At 42.6% G+C, this 25701-nt stretch overlaps 1 protein-coding gene across 1 annotated transcript in view; it reads left to right on the top strand.

The window, feature by feature from the left end:
* The window catches only part of LOC308252614 (phosphofurin acidic cluster sorting protein 2-like), a gene marked incomplete at both ends in the record, with an annotated part of 39837 nt that extends 15387 nt beyond the window's left edge, over positions 1–24450 (top strand). The window contains 6 exon segments of the mRNA XM_080677393.1: positions 21012–21120; positions 21123–21296; positions 21476–22476; positions 22594–22659; positions 22790–24362; positions 24365–24450. Of these exon segments, the coding sequence (XP_080533519.1) occupies positions 21012–21120; positions 21123–21296; positions 21476–22476; positions 22594–22659; positions 22790–24362; positions 24365–24450 (3009 nt within the window).
* Positions 24451–25701: the final 1251 nt, after the last annotated feature.

The following is a 25701-nucleotide window of genomic DNA, read 5'->3' as shown; positions in this document are numbered from 1 at the left end:
CTTATGAGACAAGACTTGCAAAAGCCTCTGTGCTCAACTTGGATGGTGCGGAGTCTCAGGGTGGAGCAGACACCATTGGTTTCCCATTAGCCCTACCATAATAGGCCCCTGTGTCTCAGTGTCCCGTGGTAATTGCTGCAAGCACCTCTGAGAGAAAGCCGTCCTCGAGTTCCACTTGCTGCCAGACAGTCCAGTTTCTCCCCTAATGAATCTGGGTCCCCAGAGTCTCGCCCAGAACTGGAGTTCAGTGCAGTCAGGAGCTTTTGTCTCCCTCCCACTTGAGAAAGCCAGCTGCGTATTCAGTTGCCCGCCCTCTCCGCATGCGCGCCTCAGTACCTCTGCCTTCTGCAGTTCCTCTGAGTCTCAGTGTGCTTTTCTCTTTCCTGACAATCCAGTTTCACCCCGTATGAGTCTGGGTCCCCAGAGTCTCACCCAGAACTGGAGTTCAGCACAGTCAGGAGCTTTTGTCTCCCTCCCGTTTGAGAAAGCCAGCTGTGCACTCAGTTGCCAGTCCCCTCCGCACGTGTCTCAGTACCTCTGCCTCCTGCAGCTCCTCTGAGTCTCAGTGTGCTTTTCTCTTTCCTTCTAGTTGTAGAATTTCCACTCAGCCAGCCTTCCTGTGATTCTGGATGATGTCCGTTTTGTCTTTTAGTTCTGGTTTTGAAATTGTTGTGCGAGTCAGCAGTTTAGGTGTTTACCTATGCTGCCATCTTGGTTTCTCACATTCACAATTTTTCACAACTGTTATATAACATCATAAACACTCTCTAGTTCCAGAACATTTTCAGAACCCACAACCTAGGTATGTGTCCTGACCAGGAATCAAACCTGCCACCTTTTGGTGTATGGGATGACTCCCTGTCCAGGGTGAGAGAGAGCAATATTTTCATTTGAATTTTTCATTCTGTAAACTGCAGTTGGATATCTTTTCACATACTTTTTGGTTTATTTCTTGTTTTGGAATTTCAGTTGGAGGGCTTTTGCCCTCTTTTCCATTGGGTTGTTAGGAAATCTCAATTGTTATGAATATCAGCTTTTTGCCATGTAACTTGCAAATGGTTTCTCTAGCTTGCCATTTGTCTCCATTTGATGTGTGTTTTGCCAAGGAGATGCATTACATTTTGATGTGGTCAAATCTGTCTTCTCATATGCTTTTTGATCTTGTGTCTCACTTTGAGGGGAAAAGATGTTTTCCATCTTATCTGGATGACAGGCTAGGTTGTATTGTGCTAACAGAGCCCTAAATCTCAGTGGTTTGCAGCAGCAAAGGCTAATTTCATAGTCATGTGACTTCAATGATGTGATGGATTTAAAAAGAGTTCCTGTTTTTGGATTGTTCACTTTTTTAATTTATTTATTATAAGGATGAAAGTAAGGACTTCCAAGCTCTTTATATGTCAGAGTGGAAACCAGAAGTTGACATTTTATTTGACAATGGCCTGTGGTGGACATGACATCTATTTCTCCCTTTCTAACACCTGCCAATTTCCACATCCAGGTGGTTCTGGGGAGTGTGGTTCAGGGCCCCAGCGTGGAGGTATCTAACTAGCCTGTTGCATTTTGGATCAGATGCTTTTTCAGTGGTTGTATGTGGACATGAGACTTCAATGACTTCATAAGGTTCTTTATACTAGTGACCAGAAAAAATTTCTAGATGTTCTCAATTAAATTAGAGCAGCCAGAGTGAGAGAAAGAGACAGAGCTGTTAGCCAGTAATAGCTGGGAGCCAGTGGACTGAAGGGTCTTGGGTTTGATTCCAATAAGGGTATATACCTTGGTTGCAGGCTAGATCCTTGGCCCTGGTCTGGGCAAGTGCAGTAGGCAACCAGTAGATGTTTCTCTCTCACATGGATGTTTCTCTCTCTGTCTCTCCCTCTCCCTTCCATCCTCTCTAAAAATCAATAGAAACTTATCCTTGGGTGAGAATTAACAACAACAACAATTTAGTGAGAAGAATGGCACTGCCACTTGCATTGAAGCTTCAGTCATGTTAGCTGAGTTCTTTAAGGCTTGCTCTTTTCACGTGCAAAATGAGTTGTAAGGATAAAATTAAGTAAAAAAGTGCTTAACATAAAGAGTTGGCATGTGGTGGGCACTCAGTATACATGGCCCATTACTATTATAAATACATATGTATGTAAACAATCATCAGGTGGAAATACAAAGTGTAACATCAACAAAACACTCTAAAGCATTAAGATGTTAACAGGAATTGCCCAGGGCCTTCCAATGCTCCATTTCTCCATTTAATCATAAGTGGATGGACTTACTAATTTCTAGATAGAAAGATAAAATATGGCAAAGGCACACATTCTCCTGGATTAATATAAAATTTACTTATTTGAAATAAAAATCATAACAGGATTTTGGGGAAACAAAAACTATTCTAAATTTTATCTAAAAAGAAATATGCAAACAAATCAGGAAACGGTTAAAAAGAATATAGGAAGGGGACTTGCTCTGTCAAGTAGAAAGGACTCTGAAGCAGTGTGGCCCTGGCGCTGGAGTGAGTAGGTCATGGGAGCTGAGCAGCAACATCAGGAACAGGGCCGAGCACACCTGGGATTGAGTGGGTCATTATGGGGTCCTTTGGCAATAAATAGCACTGGGACAGCTGTTTATTTAGGGGCACATATTAGATCAATATTTCAGATCTCACCAAAAACATTTAAAATGAATTTAAGATTAATACATTTTTTAAAAAAATTTTATTTTATTGTTTAAAGTATTGTAAATAATAGTACATATGTCTCCTTTTCTTCCCCATTGACCTTCCCCTGGCCTCCCCTACCCCCACCCCGGCACATTCCCTCACCCCATCCCCCAGTGTCTTGCATCCATTGGTTATGCTTATATGCATGCATACAAGTCCTTTGGTTGATCTCCTACCACCCCTCCGCCAACCCTCTGCAGCCTTCCGCTGTAATTTGACAGTCTGTTCAGTGCTTCTCTGCTTCTGTATCTATCTTTTTGTTCATCAGGTTATAATGTTCTTTATTATCCATAAATGAGCGAGATCATGTGGTATTTTCCTTTCACTGACTGGCTTATTTTACTTAGCATAATGCTTCCAGTTTCATCCATGCTGCTGCAAATGGTAAGAATTCCTTCTTTTTTATAGCAGCGTAGTATTTCATTTTGTAGATGTACCATAGTTTTCTAACCCACTCATCTGCTGATGGGCATTTAGGCTGTTTCCAAATGTTAGCTATGGTAAATTGTGCTGCTATGAACATAGGGGTGCATATATCTTTTTTGATTGGTGTTTCTGTTTTCTTAGGATATATTCCTAGAAGTGGTATTACTGGGTCAAATGGCAGTTCCATTTTTAAATTTTTGAGGAAACGCCATACTGTTTTCCACAATGGCTGCACCAGTCTGCATTACCACCAACAGTGAAGGAGGGTTCCTTTTTCTCCGCATCATCTCCAGCACTTGTTTGTTGATTTGTTAATGATAGCCATTCAGACAGGTGTGAGGTGGTACCTCATTGTTGTTTTGATTTGCATCTCTCGGATGATTAGTGACTTTGAGCATGCTTTCATGTCTCTTGGTTTTCTGAATGTCCTCTTTCGAAAAGTGTCTATTAGATCCTTTGCCCATTTTTGATTGGATTGTTTATCTTCCTTTTGTTAAGTTGTATGAGTTCCCTCTAAATGTTGGAGAGTAAACCCTTATCAAAGATAACATTGGCAAATATGTTCTCCCATGCAGTGAGCTTTCCTGTTTTTTTGATGGTTTCTTTTGCTATGCAGAGGCTTTTTATTTTGATATAGTCCCATTTGTTTATTTTCTTCTTAGTCTCTCTTGCCCTAGGATCTGTATCTGTAAAGATATTGCTACGACATATGTCTGCAATTTTGCTATCATTAACAAATCAACTGCCTATGGAGTATTGTAGGATTTTTATGATTTACCATCTTACATTCAAGTCCTTTAGCCATTTTGAGTTTGTTTCTGTGTATGGTGTAAGCTGGTGATCTAGTTTCATTTTTTTGCATGTATCTGACCAAATTTCCCAGCACCATTTATTAAAGAGACTGTTTTGACTCCATTGTATGCTCTTGTCTCCTTTGTCAAATATTAATTGAATATAATGGCTTGGGTCAATTTCAGGATTCTCAATTCTGTTCCATTGGTCTATTTGTCTGTTCTTGTGCCAGTACCAGGCAGTTTTGAGAACTGTGGCTTGGTAATATAGCTTGATGTCTGGTGTTGTGATCCCTCCAACTTTGTTCTTCTTTCTCAGGATAGCTGTTGCTATTCAGGGTCTTTTTAAATTCCAGATGAATTTTTGTAGAGTTTGTTCTAGATCTCTGAAATATGCCATTGATATTTTAATAGGTATTGCATTGAATCTATACATTGCTTTAGGTAGCATGGACATTTTAATGATGTTGATTCTACAAATCCATGAACATGGTATGTACTTCCATTTGTTTATGTCTTCCTCTATCTCTTTTTTCAATGTTCTGTAGTTTTCCGAGTACAGGTCTTTTACATCCTTAGTTAGGTTTATTCCTAGGTATCTTAATTTTTTGTGTGCAATGGTAAATGGGATTGTTTTTCATTTCTCTTTCTGTGAGTTTATTATTGGTGTATAAAAAGGCCATAGATTTCTGGGTGTTAATTTTATATCCTGCTACATTGCCAAATTCATTTATTAGGTCTAGTAGTTTTTTGATGGAATCTTTGGGGTTTTCTATGTATAGTATGTCATCTGCGAATAAGGGCAGTTTTACTTCTTTTCCAATTTGGATGCCTTTTATTTCTTCTTCTTGTCTGATCGCTATGGCTAGTATTTCTAGTACTATGTCAAACAGCAGTGTTGAAAGTGGGAATCCTTGTCTTGTTCCTGTTCTTAGGGGAAATGAGTTTAGTTTTTGTCCATTGAGTATGATGTTGGCTGTAGGTTTGTCATATAGGGCTTTTATTATGTTGAGCTATGATCCCTCTATACTCTGCTGAGTGTTTTTATCAAGAAAGGGTGTTGGATTTTGTCAAATGCTTTTTCTGCATCAATTGATATGATTATGTGATTTTTATCTCTCAGTTTGTTTATGTGATGTATCACATTTATTGATTTGCAGATATTGTACCATCCTTGCATTCCCGGTATAAATCCCACTTGGTCATGGTGCATGATCTTTCTAATGTATTGCTGAATCCAATTTGTTAGAATTTTGTTGAGGATTTTAGCATCTATGTTCATCAAGGATATTGGCCTATAGTTCTCTTTTTGTGTGGTGTCTTTATCTGGTTTTGGGATTAGGGTAATTCTGGCTTCATAGAAAGAGGTTGGAAGTGTGCCTTCCTCTTGAATTTTTTGGGAATAGTCTGAGGAGGATAGGTTTTAGTTCTTCTTTGAATGCTTCGTAGAACTCCCCTGTAAAACCAGAGGAACCAGGGCTTTTGTTTGCTGGAAGATTTTGATCACTGTTTCAATTTCTTCGGTAGTTATTGGCCTATTCAGGCTTTTTGATTCTTCTTGGTTGAGTTTTGGGAGCTTGTACTTTTCTAGGAATATGTCCATTTCATCTAGGTTGTCCATTTTGTTGGAATAGAGTTTTTCATAGTATTTTTTCATAAGCGTTTGTATTTCTGTGGGATTGGTTGCTATTTTGCCTCTTTCATTTCTGATTTTGTTTATATGGGTCCTCTCTCTTCGTTTCTTGGTGAGCCTGGCTAGAGGTTCATCAGTCTTGTTTATCCTTTCAAAGAACCAGCTCTTGGTTTTGTTGACCTTATGTATTTTTTGTGTGTCTCTATTTCATTTATCTCTGCTCTGATCTTTATTATTTCCTTCCTTCTGCTTACACTGGGCTTTTCTTGTTGCTGCCTTTCTAACTCTTTGAATTGTAGGATTAGGTAATTTATTACCATTGTTTCTTGTTTTTTTTTTGCAGTAGGCTTGTAGAGCTATGAACTTCCCTCTCAAGACTGCTTTCACTGTGTCCCATAGATTTTAGATTGTTGTGTTTTCATTGTTATTTTTTATTTCTTCCTTGATCTCTCTGGTAACCCAGTCATTGTATAATAGCATGCTATTTAACCTCTAGGTGTTTGCTTTTTTTGATTGTTTTTATTGTAGTTGATTTCTAATTTTATGCCACTGTGATCTGAGAAGATGCTTGGTATGATTTCTATTTTCTTGAATTTGAATAGACTTTGCCTGTGTCCCAACATATGGTCTATCTTTGAAAATGACCCATGTGCACTTGAGAAGAATGTATATTCTGTGGCTTTGGGGTGCAATGTTCTGAAGATGTCAATTCCCAATTCCATCTGGTCTAGTGTGTCATTTAGGATTGATATTTCTTTGCTGATTTTTTCTTTAGAGGATTTGTCCAGTGGTGTTAGAGGGGTATTAAAGTCCCCTGCTATGACTGTATTGTTGTCAATTTCTCCCTTGATATCCTCCAGAAGTTTTTTTTTTTTATGTATTTGGTGTTCCTGTATTGGGTGCGTATATGTTTACCAGAGTTATATCTTCTTGTTGGATTGCACCCTTTAGTGTTATGAAGTGGCCTTCTTCATCTCTTGTTATGTCCTTCACTTTGAGATCTAATTTCTCAGACATAAGTATTGCTACCCCAGCTTATGAAATACCTTTTTCCATCCCTTCACCATCAGTTTGTGTGAATCCTTTTTTCTGAGGTGTGTTTCCTGTAGACAGCAGATATATGGGTCATGTTTTCTTTCTTTTTTTTAAAAAAAATATTTTTATTGATTTCAGAGAGGAAGGGAGAGGGAGAGAAAGATAGAAACATCAATGAAGAAAATCATTGATCAGCTGCCTCCCGCACGCCCCACACTGGGGATCGAGCCCACTACTCAGGCATGTGCCCCTCACCAGAATCAAACCCGGGACCTTTGAGTCCTCAGGCTAATGCTCTATCCACTGAGCCAAACTGGCTAGGGCATTGGGTCATGTTTTCTTATCTATTCAGCTACCCTATGTCTTTTGATTGGGGCATTTAATCCATTTACATTTAAAGTTATTATTGATAGGTACTTGTTTGTCTCCATATTTATTCTTTATGCCCGTGTTCCTTCTTTACTTCCTATTTCTTCTTTTTACACCAGACCCTTTAGTTTTTCTTGCATTGATGGTTTGGTGGTGATAAACTCCCTTAGTCCTTTTTTGTCTGTGAAGCTCCTGATTTCACGTTCAATTTTGATTGATAGCCTTGCTGGGTACAGTATTCTTGGATTCAGACCCTTGCTTTGCATGACTTTGTATATTTCATTCTATTCCCTTCTGGCCTGATGTGTTTCTGTTGAGAAATCAGTCACTAGTTTGATGGGGGATCCTTTGTAGGTAACTTTTTGTCTCTATCTGGCCGTTTTTAAGATTCTTACTTTGTCATTGGTGTTTGCCAATTTAATTATAATGTGCCTTGGCATCGGTCTTTTGGGTTTCATTTTGTTTGGGACTCTCTGAGCTTTTTGGACCTGTGTGAGTTTTTTCTTCCCTATATGAGGGAAGTTTTCTGTCATTATTGCTTCTAACAGGTTTTCTATACCTTGCTCAGTTTCCTCTCCTTCTGGAACCCCTATTATGCGGAGGTTGTTTCATTTCATGTTGTCCCAAAGTTCCCTTAGGCTCTCCTCTTGCTTTTTAAGCCTTTTTTTTTCTAAATGCTGCTCTGCTTGGGTATTCTTTCAAACTTTGTCTTCTAGCTCACTGATGTGGTCCTCCACTTCCTCTAGGCTACTGTTGACACTTTCTATTGAGTTCTTTATTGCAGTGATGTCATTTTTCATTTCTTCTTGGTTCTTCTTCATTTCCTCTTGGTTCTTACACATATTGTTGAATTTGTCTTCCAACATTTTCAGTGACCTTATGACCATTTCTCTGAATTCTTTCTCTGACATATTGCTTGCCTCCATTTCATTTACTTCCTTTTCTAGTGATGCCTCCTTTTCTTTCGTATGTGGGCTGTTTCTTTGTCTCCCCATGATCTCTCCTCTCTGGGTGTCTGGTTATGTAGATCTCTCTCTCCTGTGTTGACTTAAAGACACAAAATACAACACAACAAAGCACAACACACAAGGCATTGAACACAAATGTATTCACGATACTAATATCTGCAAATAAAGGTGACCACCAGAGAAAAGAGCATTCGGGGATAAAAAAAAAAAAAAGAGTGCAAAAATGATACTGAGAAAGGGAAAAAAATTAGAGATAAAAGAAAGAGAATGAAAAAGAAGGGGGAAAACTATTTATATGGGGAGAAAACTCCAATAGAACAGCAATAGAGCAATCCAAATAAATGCAAACAATGTACACCCAGATATGAATGCAAACTACAAAAACAACTAATAACAAGCGAGGAGAGGAAAAACAGAAGCAAAAAAAGGGGGAAACAATCACACAAACAAACAAACAAAACCCAATCTAATCAACAATCAAACAACAACAATAGGAAAGAGAAAAAATGGCAAAACAAAATAAAATAAAACAAAAAACATAAATAAAACAACAACAACAAAAACAAAAAAAGGGAAGAGAGAAAAAAATTGGATAGTGAAGAAAGAGAAGAGAGAAGTGTGTATGGACTTGGAGCAAGGGATCAGAAATTATGTATATAAGTAGGATGAATTTTTAACGGGGTAAAAAGAAGGAATATGGAAAATCTAAAGTAGGAATAGGGTAAGAGAAACAGGACAACAAAAGGGAAAAAGTGAGGAAGAGAGTGTTGGCATAAAGGTAAAGTTGAGATAGAGTAAAATGATGCTAAAGGAAAAATGAAAATAGAATGTAGAATGTAATCCCAAAATAAAATAAAACAGAGAAAATAAATGAAACTTAAAAAAGATAAAATAATAGTAGTAATAATACTGATTAAAAATAAAAACATAATAATTAGGTAAAATCAAGTGAGGAAAAAAATAAAAAAATGGTTTCTTAAGTCAAAGATAAAAAAAATGTGCAGTAGTGAAGGTCATTCACTTTCTCAACTGTTCTTTTTGACACACCTGTTCCTGTCAGGTAGTCAGGACAGTATTGAAGTTCCCTGCATTCCATAGCGCCTCTGTGTCGTAAGCCACAGTCTTGTTTTCAAGTAAGCAGTATTTCTTTGTTACTCAGCCTGCCTGTGGTTGTATTTACACGAGAGTCAGTTTGTGATTCAACCACTGGGTGGCAGTGTTTCTGTATTGACATATGGGGCTATAAGTCCTCTCTACCCAGTATTTAGAATTTGTTTTCCCTGCTGCACTTGATACTGGTTTGGGGATATGGACTGCCCCAGAGCTGGTTTTCTGATCGTTTCTCCCCACTCTGATCCCCAGTTTCCACAAAAACGAATTTTCCCTGCAGTCTCTGAGAGTGTTTTTAATTGGGTGATCTATGTACTAGGCTTAGTAATCAAAAGCAAGGATTTAAGGAGAAAAAAGAGTCAGAGTAAGTGCGCAAACTCGCAACTTTTTCGCCCCAGTACAGTGCTTGACTCTGTTCACGTCTCTGTGCACGTCTTTTCTCCCTGGCACAGCACAGCCGGTTTACTGGTAAAGCTTCAGGCTGCCTTTATGTGCCCATTCCAGCTATGGGTTTATTTCTAGAGTTCCCTCTGTCAGCAGTCCTGTGGACCCGCTTCCACATTTGCGGACTACGCTGGCCCCAAGGTCCACGAATTTGGTGTGGCGCAGGCTTCCTCTGAGCCTCTAGTTTCTATTGCATGTGTTTCTCCCTTCAGCCTGGATGGAAGACCTCACCTTTCTCTGGGCAAAATCTGACCTTTCTGTGAGAAGGTGCAGAGCTCATTTGAGTCCGCTTATTCACACTGCTTGAGACCCGGTGTTTGTGGGTTTGCAGCTGGTTCATGGGTGTTGTGGTTGTAGGGTCCTGGGAGGTATCCGATTCTTCCCAATTGAAATTAAGGTTAGGCTTCCAATCACAGCCACTCTCCCCTTCAAGATGGCACGGTCTCTGTTCAGAGCTGGTTGCTCTGGGAGAGATTTCAGTAGCAGTAGGCTGCCCAGTCTGGGGAGCCCAGTCCGGCAGTCCCCAACAGTCCCTTGGAATATAGCTGTCCATCACTCACAAATAGACACTCCCTGTATGTTCAACACTCTCCTTTCGTTCTTTCACTCACACACTATCTTGTAGCCTGCCTTCCTCGGCAGCCATCTTCGATCTTATTGATGGATCTATTTTTGTTCATCAGTTTATGTTGTTCATTACATTGCACAAATGAGTGAGATCATGTGATATTTATCTTTCTCTGACAGGCTTATTTCGCTTAGCATAATGCTCTCCATGTCCATCCAATCTGTTGTGAATGGTAAGAGTTCTTTCTTTTTTACAACAGCATAGAATTCCATTGTGTAGATGTACCACAGTTTTTTAATCCACTCATCTGCTGATGGGCACTTAGGCCATCTCCAAATCTTAGCTATTGTGCATATATGCTTTCTGATTGGTGTTTCTGATTTCTTGGGATATATTCCTAGAAGAGGAATTACTGGGTCAAATAGGAGTTCCATTTTCAATTTTATGAGGAAACTCCATACTGTTTTCCACAGTGGCTGCACCAGTCTGCATTCCAACCAGCAGTGCACCATGGTTCCTTTTACTCCACATCCTACCAGCATTTGTCCTTTATTGATTTATTAATGATAGCCATTCTGACAGGTGTGAGGTGGTACCTCATTGTGTTTTTTTTTTTTTAAATATATTTTATTGATATTTCACAGAGAGGAAGGGAGAGAGATAGAGAGCCAGAAACATCGATGAGAGAGAAACATCGATCAGCTGCCTCCTGCACACCTCCCACTGGGGATGTGCCCGCAACCAAGGTACATGCCCTTGACCGGAATCGAACCCGGGACCTTTCAGTCTGCAGGCCGACGCTCTATCCACTGAGCCAAACCGGTTTCGGCGTGGTTTTTTTTTTAAAATATATTTTTATTGATTTCAGAGAGGAAGAAAGAAGGAAAGAGGGATAGAAACATCAATGATGAGAGAATCATTGATTGGCTGCCTCCTGCACATCCCCTACTGGGGATTGAGCTCACAACCTGGGCATGTGCTTATGACCAGAATTGAACCCAGGACATTTCAGTCTGCAGGGCCACACTCTATTCACTGAGCCAAAAAGGCTAGGGGCCTCATTGTTGTTTGATTTGCATCTCTCAGATGTTTAGTGTCAATGAGCATGTTTTCATAAGGCCAAGAGACATATGAAAACAGAATTTTTGTTGTTGTCACAAATAAAAAGAATGTTATTAAACTCACTGAAGTCACATGTTCACATACAATCATCATTACTCTGGCCAGACCAGTTAAATATGATAATACCTCCTCTCTGGGGCCCTGAACCACACTCCCTTGAACCAGCTGGATGTGGAAATTGGCAGCTGTTAGAAAGAGGGAACTAGAAGTCATGTTCACCATAGACCATTATCAAATAAAACGTCAACTTCTGGTTTCCACTCTGACATATAAAGAGCTTGGAAGTCCTTACTCTCATCCTTACAAGAAGAAAAAAAAGAACAATCCAAAAAACAGGAACTATTTTTAGATTCATCAGATCATTGAAGTCACATGGCTATGAAATTAATCTTTGCTGCTGCAAACCACTGAGATTTAGGGCTTTGTTAACACAATACAACCTAGCACTAGCTCTTGTGTGCACGCACACGCCCCCCACAAACACGCTAGATAAAAATGGGTGGAATTAGAAGAAAAGCAGACACTGAGGAGATGACAATAGGAAGAAAAAGGAGGTTGGAGGCACTTACGCCTTGTGACAGTCTTCCTACTTGATAGCTACTACCCACATGAGCCTGAACATTTCTAAGAAGCACATGCTGCAATAATCCATTGTGTAGGCAGGAGAGAGACAGGCCCTGACAGGTACAATGACTTATCCAGGATCAAGAAGAGGTAGGAATGAGGGGTTGAGTCTGAGCCCAGTTTTGTCTCCTCAAATCGGGGACTCTGGCTGCAACCAGACCTTCTAGGCAGGGGGCTGTGGAGTGGGGTGTGTTGGTGTTACTGTGTACACTGTTGGTATTCCATGGAGAAGGTGGGTAAGCAATCATTAGCCCACAGCACTGTCTATGGCTGTTATTAGGTGAGAGGAGTCAGGAGAGGCAATGCCAGGAAGTGAGGTCACTTCCTAATAGAACTCGGAACCCTCGTAACCAGGCACCCACTTTCTAGCAACAGCCCAACCGCCACTCACTTGGCAAGAGACAGCTGAGAGTTTAAGATGTTCTCTTGCTGTGTTTCCAGTTATCGGGGCTCTAGTTCCCAGAGACCCTGTAGAGAGTTGTTCTAGACTCTGTAGATGGTTCAACACTTGTGCCCGACATCTCTGGCCATTTTCAAGAAGATCCCCTCAGGTAACAGAAGGTGGCCTGAGTCAGACCCATTCACGCCAGGCCAGCCTCCTCTGTGGGCCATCCCTGTGCAGCCCACATCCCCTCCCCTTCATGTGGTGGGAAGAGAGACCTGAAGGGAGAACCACAGGGGCAGGAACAATTTTCGGGGCAGTGGATAACCTAGAGGTCTTGGGGTGATCACCCACCAGGACAGGGCAGGCAGTTGGAAATGGGCTTCCAGAGGAGTCCCTTATTTGTGCCAATGGGATTTTAGTCGCTCAGATTGTCACCCCTTTTCCTTGCCAGTGGAGGTCTCAGCAGATCACACTGTGTGTATGTGTCTGGAGTGGAGGAATACAAGTGTAGAGACCAGCAAAATCAGGGCTCTGAGGCTTTCCCCTGTGACTGGGAACTGTCTTTACAGAGCTCCGCACAGAAGAACGGACTGGAGCTGACAGATGGGGTCCTCAACTCCATGCCCCTGCAGGAGGCACAGCTGCCCCATATATCTTCAAACGTGCAGCATGGCCACAGGGTGAGTGTAGGTGCCCAGTTTACCCAAACTCCAGAACGCCAGGGAGCCAAAGGGACCCGGGTTCCAGAAGGCACCCTGTTACTCCCTTGAGATCCCTCCTAGCATCCAGTTTCCAAAGGAATCTGGGTCCCCATCTCCTCCAGGTCCGGAGCTGGGGCCTCTCTGGGCTGCACATTATATGGGGATGGGGACTGCTTATCACGGCGACCCATGGCTTTATTGCTGTGGGACCTGGACCTTATACCTTCTGTTGCCATGACAATGGTACCACCCTGAACATACCACATGTCCTAATATCCAGACCCTCCACCCCAGGAAAAGCCTTTGTGTTCTCATCTTACATTGGGCTGTTTTGTCAGAAATCACACGGGTGATACTGTTAATACACGCATGTGCTGTAGGTCCTATGCTAAGAAAATGACCTAAGATACTAGAGTATTTCTTTATTCCTCACCTCCAATTCTACTTTTCCTGCCAAGAATCTTTTCTCTTATCAATGTGAAAAACTTTCAAACCTGTGAAAAATTTTTGTGTGTTTATTTGAGCCAAAGTGTCGACAATTGCGGGCGAGCAAAATCTCAATAGGTTGAGAGAATGCTCTGGAGAATGACAATTTTGCAAAGTTACAAGCTAAGTGAAGACTTATGTGGGTTACATGAATTCCATGGGTGATAGATTAGGGAGAGAGGAGAAAGCAAAGTGTGGAAACTTCTGTGACTGGATAAACGGTAAAATGATAAGCACATACTTCTTTTACATAGGTGGATATAGGATAGTTTCAAGTCAACAATGAACTCAACAACAATGAAGGGATTTGTGATTTCTGTAGAGCACAGAGTGGTGCCTGTGCTTGAGTTGTTCAAAGTAATGAAAATCCCTTTGATAATCCAAAGGTATGTTATCATAGATGCAAAAACGCAGTACACAGGCTCAGTTAAGGTAAAGACTGACCTTTGTCAGGGAAGATACCAGGCAAGGACATGTCTACCCACTATGAGCTCCTTTTAGTTAGTGTTTTTATTTCAGACCATCCTTTGTGGTTACTTAAGGTCTCAGAGTTTGCAAGGCCTCCATGCAAGACTTTCCTGAGCTAGTCAGGTTAACATGTGGTCCCTTTTTTATCCATACATCCTCCTTTTGTTCATAAATCAATACAAATTATGCACTGATGATGAGTGTTAGTGTTTTGTCTTGCTGAAAAATAGACCATTGGAAATGAGGCAAGATTATAACCTTAAGTGGCATTCAAGGTGGAATTTTTATTATTATTCAAAATAAAAAGGCAGGTGAATGGGAGGCCATGAGATCCTATACGTTCTTATTAAAAAATACTCTCTACCAATTTTAAATTTTGAGCTACCATGAGCAGGGTCCTTTTGCTGCTTGTCTTAAGTTTTGGTATTTTGCATCTAGTATAACATTTACATACCAAAAACAAAAGCAACAGCATTAAAGCAGTAACACCATTTAGGAATAGAAAATGTCTAGTACTAGACAACAAAGCGTCTGAGGGGAATAAGCATCCCAGCCAACCAAAAAACCCTTTACATGTATTTTCATAATTGTTTATTAAGCTAAATATATGTTTTCCTCTTCATGCACTGTCCCTTGTACTTATGCTATGTTTGGCCAGATGAATTAAGACTCTCTACTATTTCCTTATCAAAACTGATCATCAGAATGTCATTATCTAGTAGTTGGGAAAAATTAAAAGGTATCCAAATTCAACTTTTCATATGTAATAAGGAGGGTAATAACAATATAAAATCATTTGATGTACATTTAACCAATAACAATTAGGAGATAGAAGAATAAGTTCTGAGCAGTAGTAATTTGTGAGTATCCAGGCCTTGGTGACTTCTTGGGATAACTGTCAGCCCCCATGGTTGGTGGTTTCTCATCCTTGAAAAGTCTTCAGTCTCCATGGTGGATGGATGCCAGTGTCAGAGACAGATGTCCATTTGTGGTTAGGCATCTGATAAGGTAATGTCCTTTTTAACACGTTGGAGAGAGTCTTTAATTAATGTGTTTCAATAAACAAAACTCTCCTGGTTGTAAGTTTTGGTCTTTGAAGTCTTTGTCTCTTGGGAGTACTGTGAAATGAATGTCACAAATTTATCAGTCCCTATAACCTTCTTAGTGAGTCGTTGGTAGTAATGTAGAATGTCTGCTTTTAGTTTTCCTTGTATTTGGAAAACAAAACGATTTAAAAATCAGCAGTATTTTAAACAGAGTCAGAACAACAATAATCATCTTCTCTTCATTTAGCCCCATACCCATATTTTGTTCCTGATTATTTGCCAGTATTTTCATGAACTCAATTATTCCTTAGAATTCTATACATCTTCATTCAGTTGGAAGATATGACCTGCTTAGAAACCTGTAATTTAGAGTAAATCAGAGTCCTTTTCATGGATTTTTCTAAAGATGTAACATATTTGAAAATGCAGTAGAGTAAAACAATAACTACCTAAGAATGACAAAACAAAGTGGCATGGTTATAGTTTTGGTTGTATGCAATTAATAAAAAAAATTGCTTTTTTTGTAAATAATAACATTTCAAGGCAATAATTTTTGGAAAATAGTAATTACTATAAAATGACAGAGAATAATATGAAAATATATAATTATATGTATATATTTGGATTCAATACACAATTTCAATATAAAAAGAACAAATAATATGTAAGATTTTAAAACATTGTCCATGGCTTCTTGTATTAAGAATTGGGAATAATTCATAAACTTCCAATGTTTGCACCACAAATATCCAGAGTCCCCTTGCCAGATGCCATCACAGGGAATCATCCCCCTTGGCTGGCCCAGTATTGCTGACACCAAGACCACTGTTACACCTGAAAGATTCCTATTTGAACTTTTCTTTGAATCTTTGTACGTTCCTTCCTAGGGCAGGTTGAAATCTGTAGAATATCTATTTTAATAAAAATATATGTACACAAATAGCACAGTTATTTTTATTTTTTAATTTGGCAAAGCTTCCCATGCAATTTCAAGCATATTAAGTAGTCCTAAATTAGTTAAAACGTTTCTCTAATAAGGAGAGTGAATAAATCCTTGAGGTATTCCAGGGCCCATTGGAATTAACTCAAGTCATCTTTTGTTTAAAAAGTCTCTTAAAATTGGAAGATTGTCAAATATACTTATGCAAAAGATTATACCATGGCCTTTTTGTAAATCTAAGTAAAGTAAACAGAGACTTATGGTAATAACTCTAAAAGACATTAATCATACTTACAAACAGTTTTAATATTAAATATTTTGTCCAGACTACAGAATTCATCTAAATTTACGTAAGTACTTAATCTTTTTAGGCCAATAAAAGATTATATCTTAATAATGCCATCTGGAGGTTGAAAATTCACCACACATAACACCAAGATGAACACATATCACATAAAGACTATACACATAATTTGAATTACTAATTTTTGCTGAGAAAATACAAGAATATTTTTATATAAAACTTTTGCAAAGTTTTATAGCCTGTACCCCCTTTTACCAGTACAAACTTTGCATCAACTTTCACAAAGCTTCTTACCCATTCAGTAATAACTATCCTTAGAGAAACTTACATTTGTCCTTTTCCTTCAAATATGACTCTCCATACCTCAAGCCTTTTATTATCACAACTATATAATTTCTTCCAACTTAACTGGAACTTTTAACTCTTAGAAGCCTTAATTTATAATGATAACCCCAAAAGTGAACAACCAGCATTCCTTAGATTGACACTGATGAACATATTTTAATCACACTCTCACTTTCAAGAAACACACCTTCAACAAAGCACAAAACATTGCATTAATAGCTCAAAATCCATTTTATAGACCTTCTGTAATAAAAAATCCAAAAGCAGGTGAACTTAAGACTTGTCTAGCAATCAATGTTTCAGTATTTCATGTTATTTCCAATATCTAGATATTGAATAACTTTCATTAAAACTTGCTAAGTTAGAAATAGTTGAAATAAGCTAAAGTGATTTGTGTAGGTGGGTAAGGTATATTTTTTCTATTGGGAAAAGACATATCCTCTGGAGATTTGTATTTTTAAAATGGGCTAGACAAGAGGTCTTGGTGAACTCAGGTATTTTCACTTCAAAGGTTCTGGGACTTTGGTTGCATAAAGCCGATGATCTATAAGCCTCTGAAATGAATAGGGGGGCAGGGTTGGGGAAGGTAAAAGGAGTTGGTGGGCTTTGAATTGTTTCTGGAGCCAAACCTCTGACCCTATGAAGACTTCGTTTGTAAAACAAGGATAGCCATTTTCAATACCTCAGGGACTGGGTTGCCACCCAAATGCTGTCAAGGGACTGACAAATTCATTCACCCGTTTTTGGAATTTTTCTTTCTATTTGGGTACATTTTTCTAGTTTCCAGAAAGCACATACCTCTGAGAGGTATAAAGGCTTTCAGGTATATGAAACCTCTGTCCATCTCAATTGGGATGACAAAACAGGTCCTAGCTGCAAGATAGTCTTAAAATTAATGGTGCCAAACCTCTCTATTACCCACTTTGAATTGGGACCAGGTAGGTGGTGTAATAAAAGAAGATTGGATTCTTTCTTGAGGGACTCAGGGTCAAGTTTCTTCCATTTGGTGAATATGTATCCCAAAAGAGGATTCTCAAGTCACTGTGGGCTGCTTCCCCATCTACAGAAAGACATATGAGCAAGCCAAGTGTTAGAGGCATCTCTGCACGTCTCTGGGCTGTTTGGGGCCATTCTGAGTAGGTGGGTACCCTGTGAAGCCATCTCTCAGGCTCTCGTGGAAGATAATAATGAAGAAAAGATGATTAGGAAAAGTTTGGTCAGTCTCAAGGTTAGTTTCCTCCTGGAAGATACCTTTAAAATCATTAATTTCCTTTTTGCTTTAGTATCTGGTTCATTTATTCTAAGTATATATGTAACTATTCTGGAAAAAACATATGTATGCATCACTGATTTCATTAAAAAGAAAAAAAAAACCCACTCTCACTTAACAGGTGAATTGGGTTAGATTTATTAAGCAAACCATATATATATATATATATATATATATATATATATATATATACCCATAACATTCCCTATTTGGAAGGAAACAGGTTTTGATTAAAAAACAGACATTTGTAGCAAAGCTTTATTCCGATGGTGAGAGCAATTAATTGGGTGCAGTTAAGAACAAATAAAGTAGTCTCAGTATATACAGAGTACTTAGTGGCTTCTCCCTCCTCCCTTTTTTAAAAAAATATTTATGTTGACTTTAGAGAGGAAGGGAGAGGGAGAGAGAGATAGAAACATCAATGATGAGAGAGAACCATCAATTGGCTGCCTCCTGCATGCCCCCTTCTGGGGATAGAGCCCGCAACCTGGGCATGTGCCCTTGACCAGAATCAAACCTGGGACCCTTCAGTCCGCAGGCTGACGCTCTGTCCCCTGAGCCAAACTGGCTAGGGAAGTGGCTTCCCTCTTAATGATAATTTAAAATTCTCCCAAAGTATCAGTGAGAAGGTGAAACAGTCTTGGGGCATCCCTATGCTTGTTTTTGTTTGTTTTCTTTTTCTAAATCCTATTTCAGTTTCCTATAATCCTTAAAGAGGGCAGACTTCTCTGCAGGAGTTTTCTTACCAACTGTATTTAGTAATTATGTTGCTTTTCTCCCAGAAACCAGGAAGCATATTAATGGGAATAGGTTAAAACAGCCAGGATTATCAGTTAAATTTCTTTGTGAACTAATCAGGGCCATAGAGAAAATGGAGAACGATTGCTGGTTCCACTCTGGCTGAGAGCAGCTTTCCTCCAAAGGGAGCTGGTAGAATTCCTATTCTCATTTTCCCTTAAGTCAGTAGGGAGGGGTAGTAGAGGAGACAGAAAGGGAAGGAAGAAGGGAAGGGAAAGAACAGGTCTGGACAAGGAAGCTGAGAGAGCAAAAGATATAGTGGAAGCGCTATAGGAGGGGGAGAATGGGGTGTTAGCATTTATTAGCTTCAGGAGAGTTCAGAAATAATCTCTGAAATTTATTAATTTATTTTTTAAAGAGAATTTATCTGTGCTTCTCCTTAGAAGTTTCTAATTTCCAAATCAAGATATGCTTCCTATTCATTCAATCACTTTAATATTCAGTCAGACATTTTTCTAGTGTGTTTTTCTTTTTGCCTGCGAAAAATTATTTTAGCACCCAAAGACAACTGTATATTGGCCATTTTTCAGTTGATATTTTCTGATTAAATCTTCTAATTTCTGTAAAGCACTTGCAAGTCAAGTCTTCATATCAGAAATATTAATGAGGGCTGGAGTCTGGGAGTTCCCAGCCGTGGAGGCACAACTTCCCATGTTAACTAGAGGTTTGTTTGCTGCTGTTGTTTTTATTGTTTGGTGTCTGCAGAGTCTCAGCACATTTTAGAGGGGTGTTATGTAATGGGTTGAAATGTGTTGCTTTGTGGGTTGAGCTGCACGATGCTCATGCCCCCTAGAGTCTCATCCAACCCTCTTATGTGCCTCGGTCTCCCTCCCTGCTGTCTAAAACAACCAGAAGGGCTACCAGTGCAGGTGGACCACACCTAATTAGTGCTCCCCGTGAAGAGCCAGTTAGTTTAGTCACAGTTGTTTGGGAAATTCCCTATGGGGCTTGGGCATGTCATGAGGAATGACCTCTGACACATCCGCAAAGATCCTTAGTTGTCTAAGAACACCTGAGATTCGTGCAGGAAGGAGGATGTGCCCCTTCATCTTCCGAGCTGAGCAAGATCATCTCTCATTTATACAGCCAAGGTTTGTTCCCCAGACTCTCAAAAGGCAAGTCCAATAGAAAAGCCAGTGGTCGAAACCAGGCCCATTTTTCCTCCTGTCTCTCCTTGGCCTGGGATCTGTCAGCCGTTAACCTTCGTTCCACCAAGAGAATTAAAAAATACGCCTCAAATAAAGTCAGCAGCACAAGCAAGGGAAGGTCCTGGATCCAACAGAAAATTCACACAAGTTCACCCAACGGGCAGGGAACTGGTGGGTCAATGGGCCCTTTGCTGCATCCCAGCACCAGGGGTAGGTCTGTAGGGTGGTGCTGGGCGAGCTTTTCTGGGAGCCTGCTGTATTGTGCCAAGTAAACGTCAATGTAAGAAGCAGTCAAAACTGTGAACAATTCTTGAGATTTTATCTGAGCCAAACTGTCAATTGCCTGAAAGCAAAATCTTAATAGACTGAAATAATGCTCTGGAGAATGGCAGTGTTCACCTTATTTTAGATACTACAATCAAAAGTGGAGATGTGTGTGGGTTGCATGAAATCCATTGGTGATAGATTAGGGAGGTGGGAGAAAGCAAAGCAGGGAAATCTCTGGGGGGATAAAAAGTAAAACGATAGACACATACTTCTTCACATAGGTGGGTATAGGATAGAACAGCCAACAATGACCTCAATAACAATGAGAGGATTTGTGGTCTCCGCAGAGCACAGTGTCCAGAACAAGGGAAATTCCTTTGACATTCCAAAGTTATGTACTTGTAGATTCCAAAAGACAATAGACAGGCTCAGTTAAGATAAAGATTGACCTTTTTTAGAGAAGATGCCAGCCTAGGACATGGTGACCCACCATAAACTGCTTTTAGTTAAAAAAGTTTTAACTTCAGAACATTCTTAGTGATACCTTAGGTCTCTGTGTTTAAAAGGCCATCACACAGGCCTTCCCTGACCTAATCACAGGTTAGTGAGTGGCCACATTTTGTGTGACCACACTCTCCTTCGATCACTTATGCCCCACCCTCTTGCCACCAATCATGTCCCTCCTCTGTCCAACCACAGGAGGACAAACCATCAACCCTGGGTAGGAAAAGTACCCGTATGGTGCCAGCAGCTGCAGCTTCCTCATGAACTGTGGGCCTGGCCAGCACATCCACTGTGCTCAAAACACAGGTACCCCAGAACCTGTTCGCCACCTGGGAGGTGGACTGTTCCAGCCCCAGCTGCGTGCCCAGGTGATGCAGTCTCACTTTATAGAAGCTAGTGGTCTTCAGGGAGCTGGTGAAGGACCTCATCTCCATGGTGATTTCCATGAAGATGCAGGGCTCCAAGGGCATCCTGAGGTCCCAAGAGATTGTGCTGCCCCCCAGTGGACCAGTGGAGACCCACCTGGCCCTGACCTTCTCCCTGCAGTACTCCCACTTCCTCAAGGGAGAAGGCAACAAGCTCCAGATCATGCTGGAGCAGAGGAAGCGCTATAAGAATAGTGTCCTGGGCTACGAGACACTGGCCATGGGCGCCATCACATGGCTGACGTCATGCAGCGAAACCCAAAGTGTGGTCAGATGCTAAGCCTCTGCTGCAGCATCAAGGAGTCCTCCACCAAGGTGGCTGAGATCTGGATCTCCTCCCTGTGCAGTCAGCCCATCAATGAGGAGGACAGTGCCATGCAGGCCAGCCCCAAGGCCAAGTCTGCAGGTAACTACACTGAGGGGGAGGATGAGAGCCCCTTTTCTAAACTGGAGGCCAGCTACAGTGAAAGCACAGACAGGACCTGCACAAGGATGACTTCGAGAAAAGGAAGCCAAAGAAGCAGCGGTGATCATTACAAGGAAACTTGAAGCGGAAAGTCCTGGCGCTGTTTCACAGGTCCAAAGTGTCAGAGAGGGACCGTCGGTCTGACAGAAAAAGTGACCCATACATGGAGGATGATGAGAACATCCTCAGCACTCCCAGGCCTAAGCTCAGGCCATACTTCGAAGGCCTGTCTTATTCCTGCTCACAGACGGAGATGTGGGGCAGCCACAGTGCTACAGGCTCCCGAATGGAGCCTCTGAGTCTGGCCCAAATGCCAGAGAATGCATGGTCCCTGGGAGGCAAGCAGCCAAGTGACAGTGACAATGAATTTGTGATCTACAGTACACCCAACAGCAAGGTGGACAAGATCCATACCTCCTCCCTGTCCAGGCTGCCCATCGACCATGAGGACAGCGCCAGGCAAGCCAGCCCCAAGGCTGAGTCCTCAGATAACTTTTCTGAGTACAAGTGTGAGAACTTCTTCTCCAAGCTGGAGGCCAGCTACAATGCCGCCCACAGGCAGGACCAGGAGGAGGATGACTTCGACGCGGGGAATCTGATATTCAGAAGGAGATCCATGACCAGGCAACAGAACTACCACCAGAAAGTCCTGTTATGGATGCACACAGTCCGAGTGTCGGAGGAGGTCCTGGACCCTGAGCAGGGCCATGGGGAGCATGTCCCAGAGGTGGAGGAGGACCTGGACCCCCTATATGAGATGCTGGAAAACCCCAGTGACAGTGACCCAGACATGGAGGACAATGACATCATCCTTAGCACCCCAATACCTGAGCTCAGGCCAGACTTCGAAGGCCTGTCTAGAGGCCCAAACATGAAGGACAATCACAGTGTCCTCAGCAGCCCCAATCCCAAGCTCAGGCCATACATCAAAGGCCTATCATTCTCCAGTTTGCAGATGGAGATGTGGGGCCTCCACAGTGCCAGCATCCGAAAGGAGCCTGTGAGTCTGGCCCACCTGCCTGAGAATGCATGGGCCCTGGGAGGCAAGCAGCCAAGCCACAGTGACTCCAAATTTGTGGCCTACAGCACACCCACCACTAAGGTGGACATGATCCGGATGGCCTCCCTGTCCAGCCAGCCCATTGATCATGAAGCCAGGGCCAGGGAGGCCAGCACCAAGGCCCAGACCTCCCCTGACGACTCTGCTGGCCCATCTGAGAGCTTCTTCTTTGAGCAGGCGGCCAGCTACAATGCCGCCCACAGGCAGTCTCAGGAGAATAACTCTGAGGAAGGGAACCTGATAGTAAGAAGGAGGTGCATGACCTGGCAACAGAATTACCACCAGAAAGCCGTGGCATCTATGCTCATGGCCCAAGTGTCGGAGGAGGTCGTGTCCTCAGAACAGGCCCTTGTGAGGCGTGTCCTCGGAACAGGCCCTTGTGAGGCATGTCCCCAAAGTGGAGAAGGCTCTGGACCGTTGGTATGACATTGTGGAATGCTCCAACGAGAGTAGCCTAGACATGGAGGATGATATCAGCATCTCCAGCACCCCAAAGCCCAAGCTCAGGAGATACTTTGACAGCATGTCAAATGATAGTGACTCTGACTCAATGGCCCACAGAATTCACTCCCTTGGGGAGCAGCTGGTACAGCTGGAGGACAGCCGGGAGGCAGAGTCCTCTGCCCGGGGTTGGTTCACCAGGAAGCTGCCATCCATAGTGCGCTTCACCAGGTCTCTAGTCATCCCCTCCAGCAGGTCCAAGAGGAAGCAGGCTGGCCACCGGAGCTGCAACACATCCCTAAATGAGTGGTTCAACAGACCGGACAATGAGTGCCCAGTCCCGCAGAGCCAGCAGCAGATTCCCAGGAAGCCCGTGTGTGACCAGCTAAACAACATCCTCATTTCCCACGACAAGCTGCCTGAGAACATCATCCTGGTCAACACCTCAGACTGGCAGGGCCAGTTACTTTCGGACATCCTGCAGGGGCACACACTGCCCGTGGTGTGCACTTGCTCCACAGATGACGTTCAGGAGGCTTTCAGCATCATTGTCTCCTGGATGCAGAGATACTGCAACTGCACTTCCCAGGCCCTGACACCTATGAAAATCGCGGTGGCAGGGGCACAGCCCTACTTCAGCGCTGTGCTGCGGGTCTTTGTGGAGAAGCTGTCCCACCAGCCACCCCAATGGCTGGACTACTTGTGCTTCCTGGTCATCCCACTGGGTTCCCACCCCTTGGCCAGCTACCTGGGCTCCATGGATTGCTGCTACAACAACTTCTTCCAGGACCTGTACTGGTGGGACATGTTCAACAACCTGGAGTCCCAGAACACCTTGCAGGACACACAGGACTTTGTGTCGAGAATCACAGAGTACGTCGTGGGGGCCAACTGTGTCTACCTGCTGCCCATCGCAGAGGCCATGCTCATGTCTAAGCAGCAGCACCCCGATGAGAAGCCCTCAAAGAAGCTCATTCCTTTTGTGGGGGCAGTGAAGGTTGGAAGAGTGGAACCATCTTCAGCCATGTCAGGAGACTCAGATGATGGGGCCCCCTCATGCTCCAGTGAGCTTCTGTCCCCTACCAGAAAGGCCTCATCCAACACACTCTCCCCCACATCAATGAGTGGGGGCCTGTCCTCCCCCAGCCAGAGTGTCCATGCAGAGATGATGGAGCTGCAGATGGATTACTGGACGGCAGCCCAGCCAATAGATACAAAGAGAGTCGTGGAGAAGAAAGACCTGCCTACCGCCAAAAGCACACTCAAGTGCTTCTTCCAGTCTGTACAGGTCAGTAGGCTGCCCAGCAGTGGTGAGGCCACAGCAACACCGGCCATGTCCATGACAGTGGACACCAAGGAGAAGAAAAAGAAGGCGCCCAAGAAAACCAAGGACGAGGATGTGGAGTCCACAAGCCAGTGCATCGAGGGCATCCGTCGCCTGGTTTGCAAGGCAAAACACCAGCAGAACATGCTTCCGGTCGTCATCGATGGCGTGGGGTGGAACGATGGTTCTTCCAGCTGGCAGGCCAGTGGTCCTCCCACCTCAAGTACTTCCCCATCTGCAGCTTCAGACACTCCAATTCCACCTTCTAGCTCTGCCCCTCCCCCTGCCCTTCACCCTGCCTGGGCCAAGCCCAGGAGGACCTGGCTGCTTTTGTGTTAACATTTCAGTTTACTACAGAGACAGACCCTGGAAACCCAAAGAGAAACCATTTTGAGTTCGAATGCACTCACAGCCTGGAATCTAAGGGGGTTGTCCCTCACTGGAGCTCCTAACTGCTCTGTTCAATAACCAGAACATTCTGGTGGGTGGGAGGTCAGGAGGGCAGTGTTGATCTGGAGAATCATGGGAGATGTGTTTTGGCCTCAGGACCCCCAACATTCCCAGTGAGAAGGGTTCTGGCCTTAAGGACCTGCCCTTTGTGGAAGCCAGGACTCTGTTTCCCTGGGGAGCCAGCTCTAGCCTGTACCCAGACTCAGAGCTGGGTGGCAAGAGATCAAGGGCTGGCCTCTGATTGTGGGCATTCTGAGTAGAACATGGAGGCTGGTCAGCCCAGCCCTGGGATCCAGCTGCCAACCAGCAAACTGGCCCCAGCACCACATCCTTGAGATTCCCAATGAACTTCAGCCTCACAGGGAGAAAAAAAAAAAAAAAAAAAAAAAAAAAAAAAAAAAAAAAAAAAAAGACCTGCATGGTGCACGTAGTCCTGGCACACTTGCTAGACAAAGTGGTCGAATACCTGAGCAGGGAACCCACCTTCTTTCCTGTCTGTAATTACAGAACATTTACTACCACCCAACAGCTGTGGGGACCAATTATTTACCAGGTGAGCCCCTGCCCCTCCAGAGCACATGGTCAACAGGCCACCTGTTGGCTGTTTGCCTTCAGATCACTGCAACTCTCAGAGTGTTTGTTCCTCTGAACCCTCTGTGAATCCAGGAGCAAGCTCATAGGGTTATTGTAGGGATTCTCTGGGGTCTTCCCTGGTAAGTGTTCTCTGGGTGCCTAGTCAATGGAGATGTCTGCTGGAGGGGCTGTGATTGAGCCAATTGTTCATTTTCTCTTCCTGTTGAGGAAGCCACTGCCAAATTTGTGAATCTCTTTGGGGCCTTGGAATAAGCTGTTTTCTCATTGAATAAAGAGTTTGGAGATCCCATTAAGGGTCCATGTCCCAGGTGAATCCAGATCAGAGATGCCAGGGGTGAGTAGCAGGGCCCCAGGGTCACCCAGGTATCTGAGATGGGGCTGGTTTGGGCTCATTCATTCAGCAGATATATTAGAAGCCCTCCCAGGTATAGACACGTCTCTAGGCACTGACCATAATCGAGTGCACAGAGCAGACC

The sequence above is a fragment of the Plecotus auritus genome (genome assembly GCF_963455305.1).
Source record: "Plecotus auritus genome assembly, chromosome: 7".
NCBI classification, from domain to species: domain Eukaryota; kingdom Metazoa; phylum Chordata; class Mammalia; order Chiroptera; family Vespertilionidae; genus Plecotus; species Plecotus auritus.
Note: the sequence above shows the minus strand (reverse complement) of the source record. Positions and strands in the feature narration are given on the sequence as shown.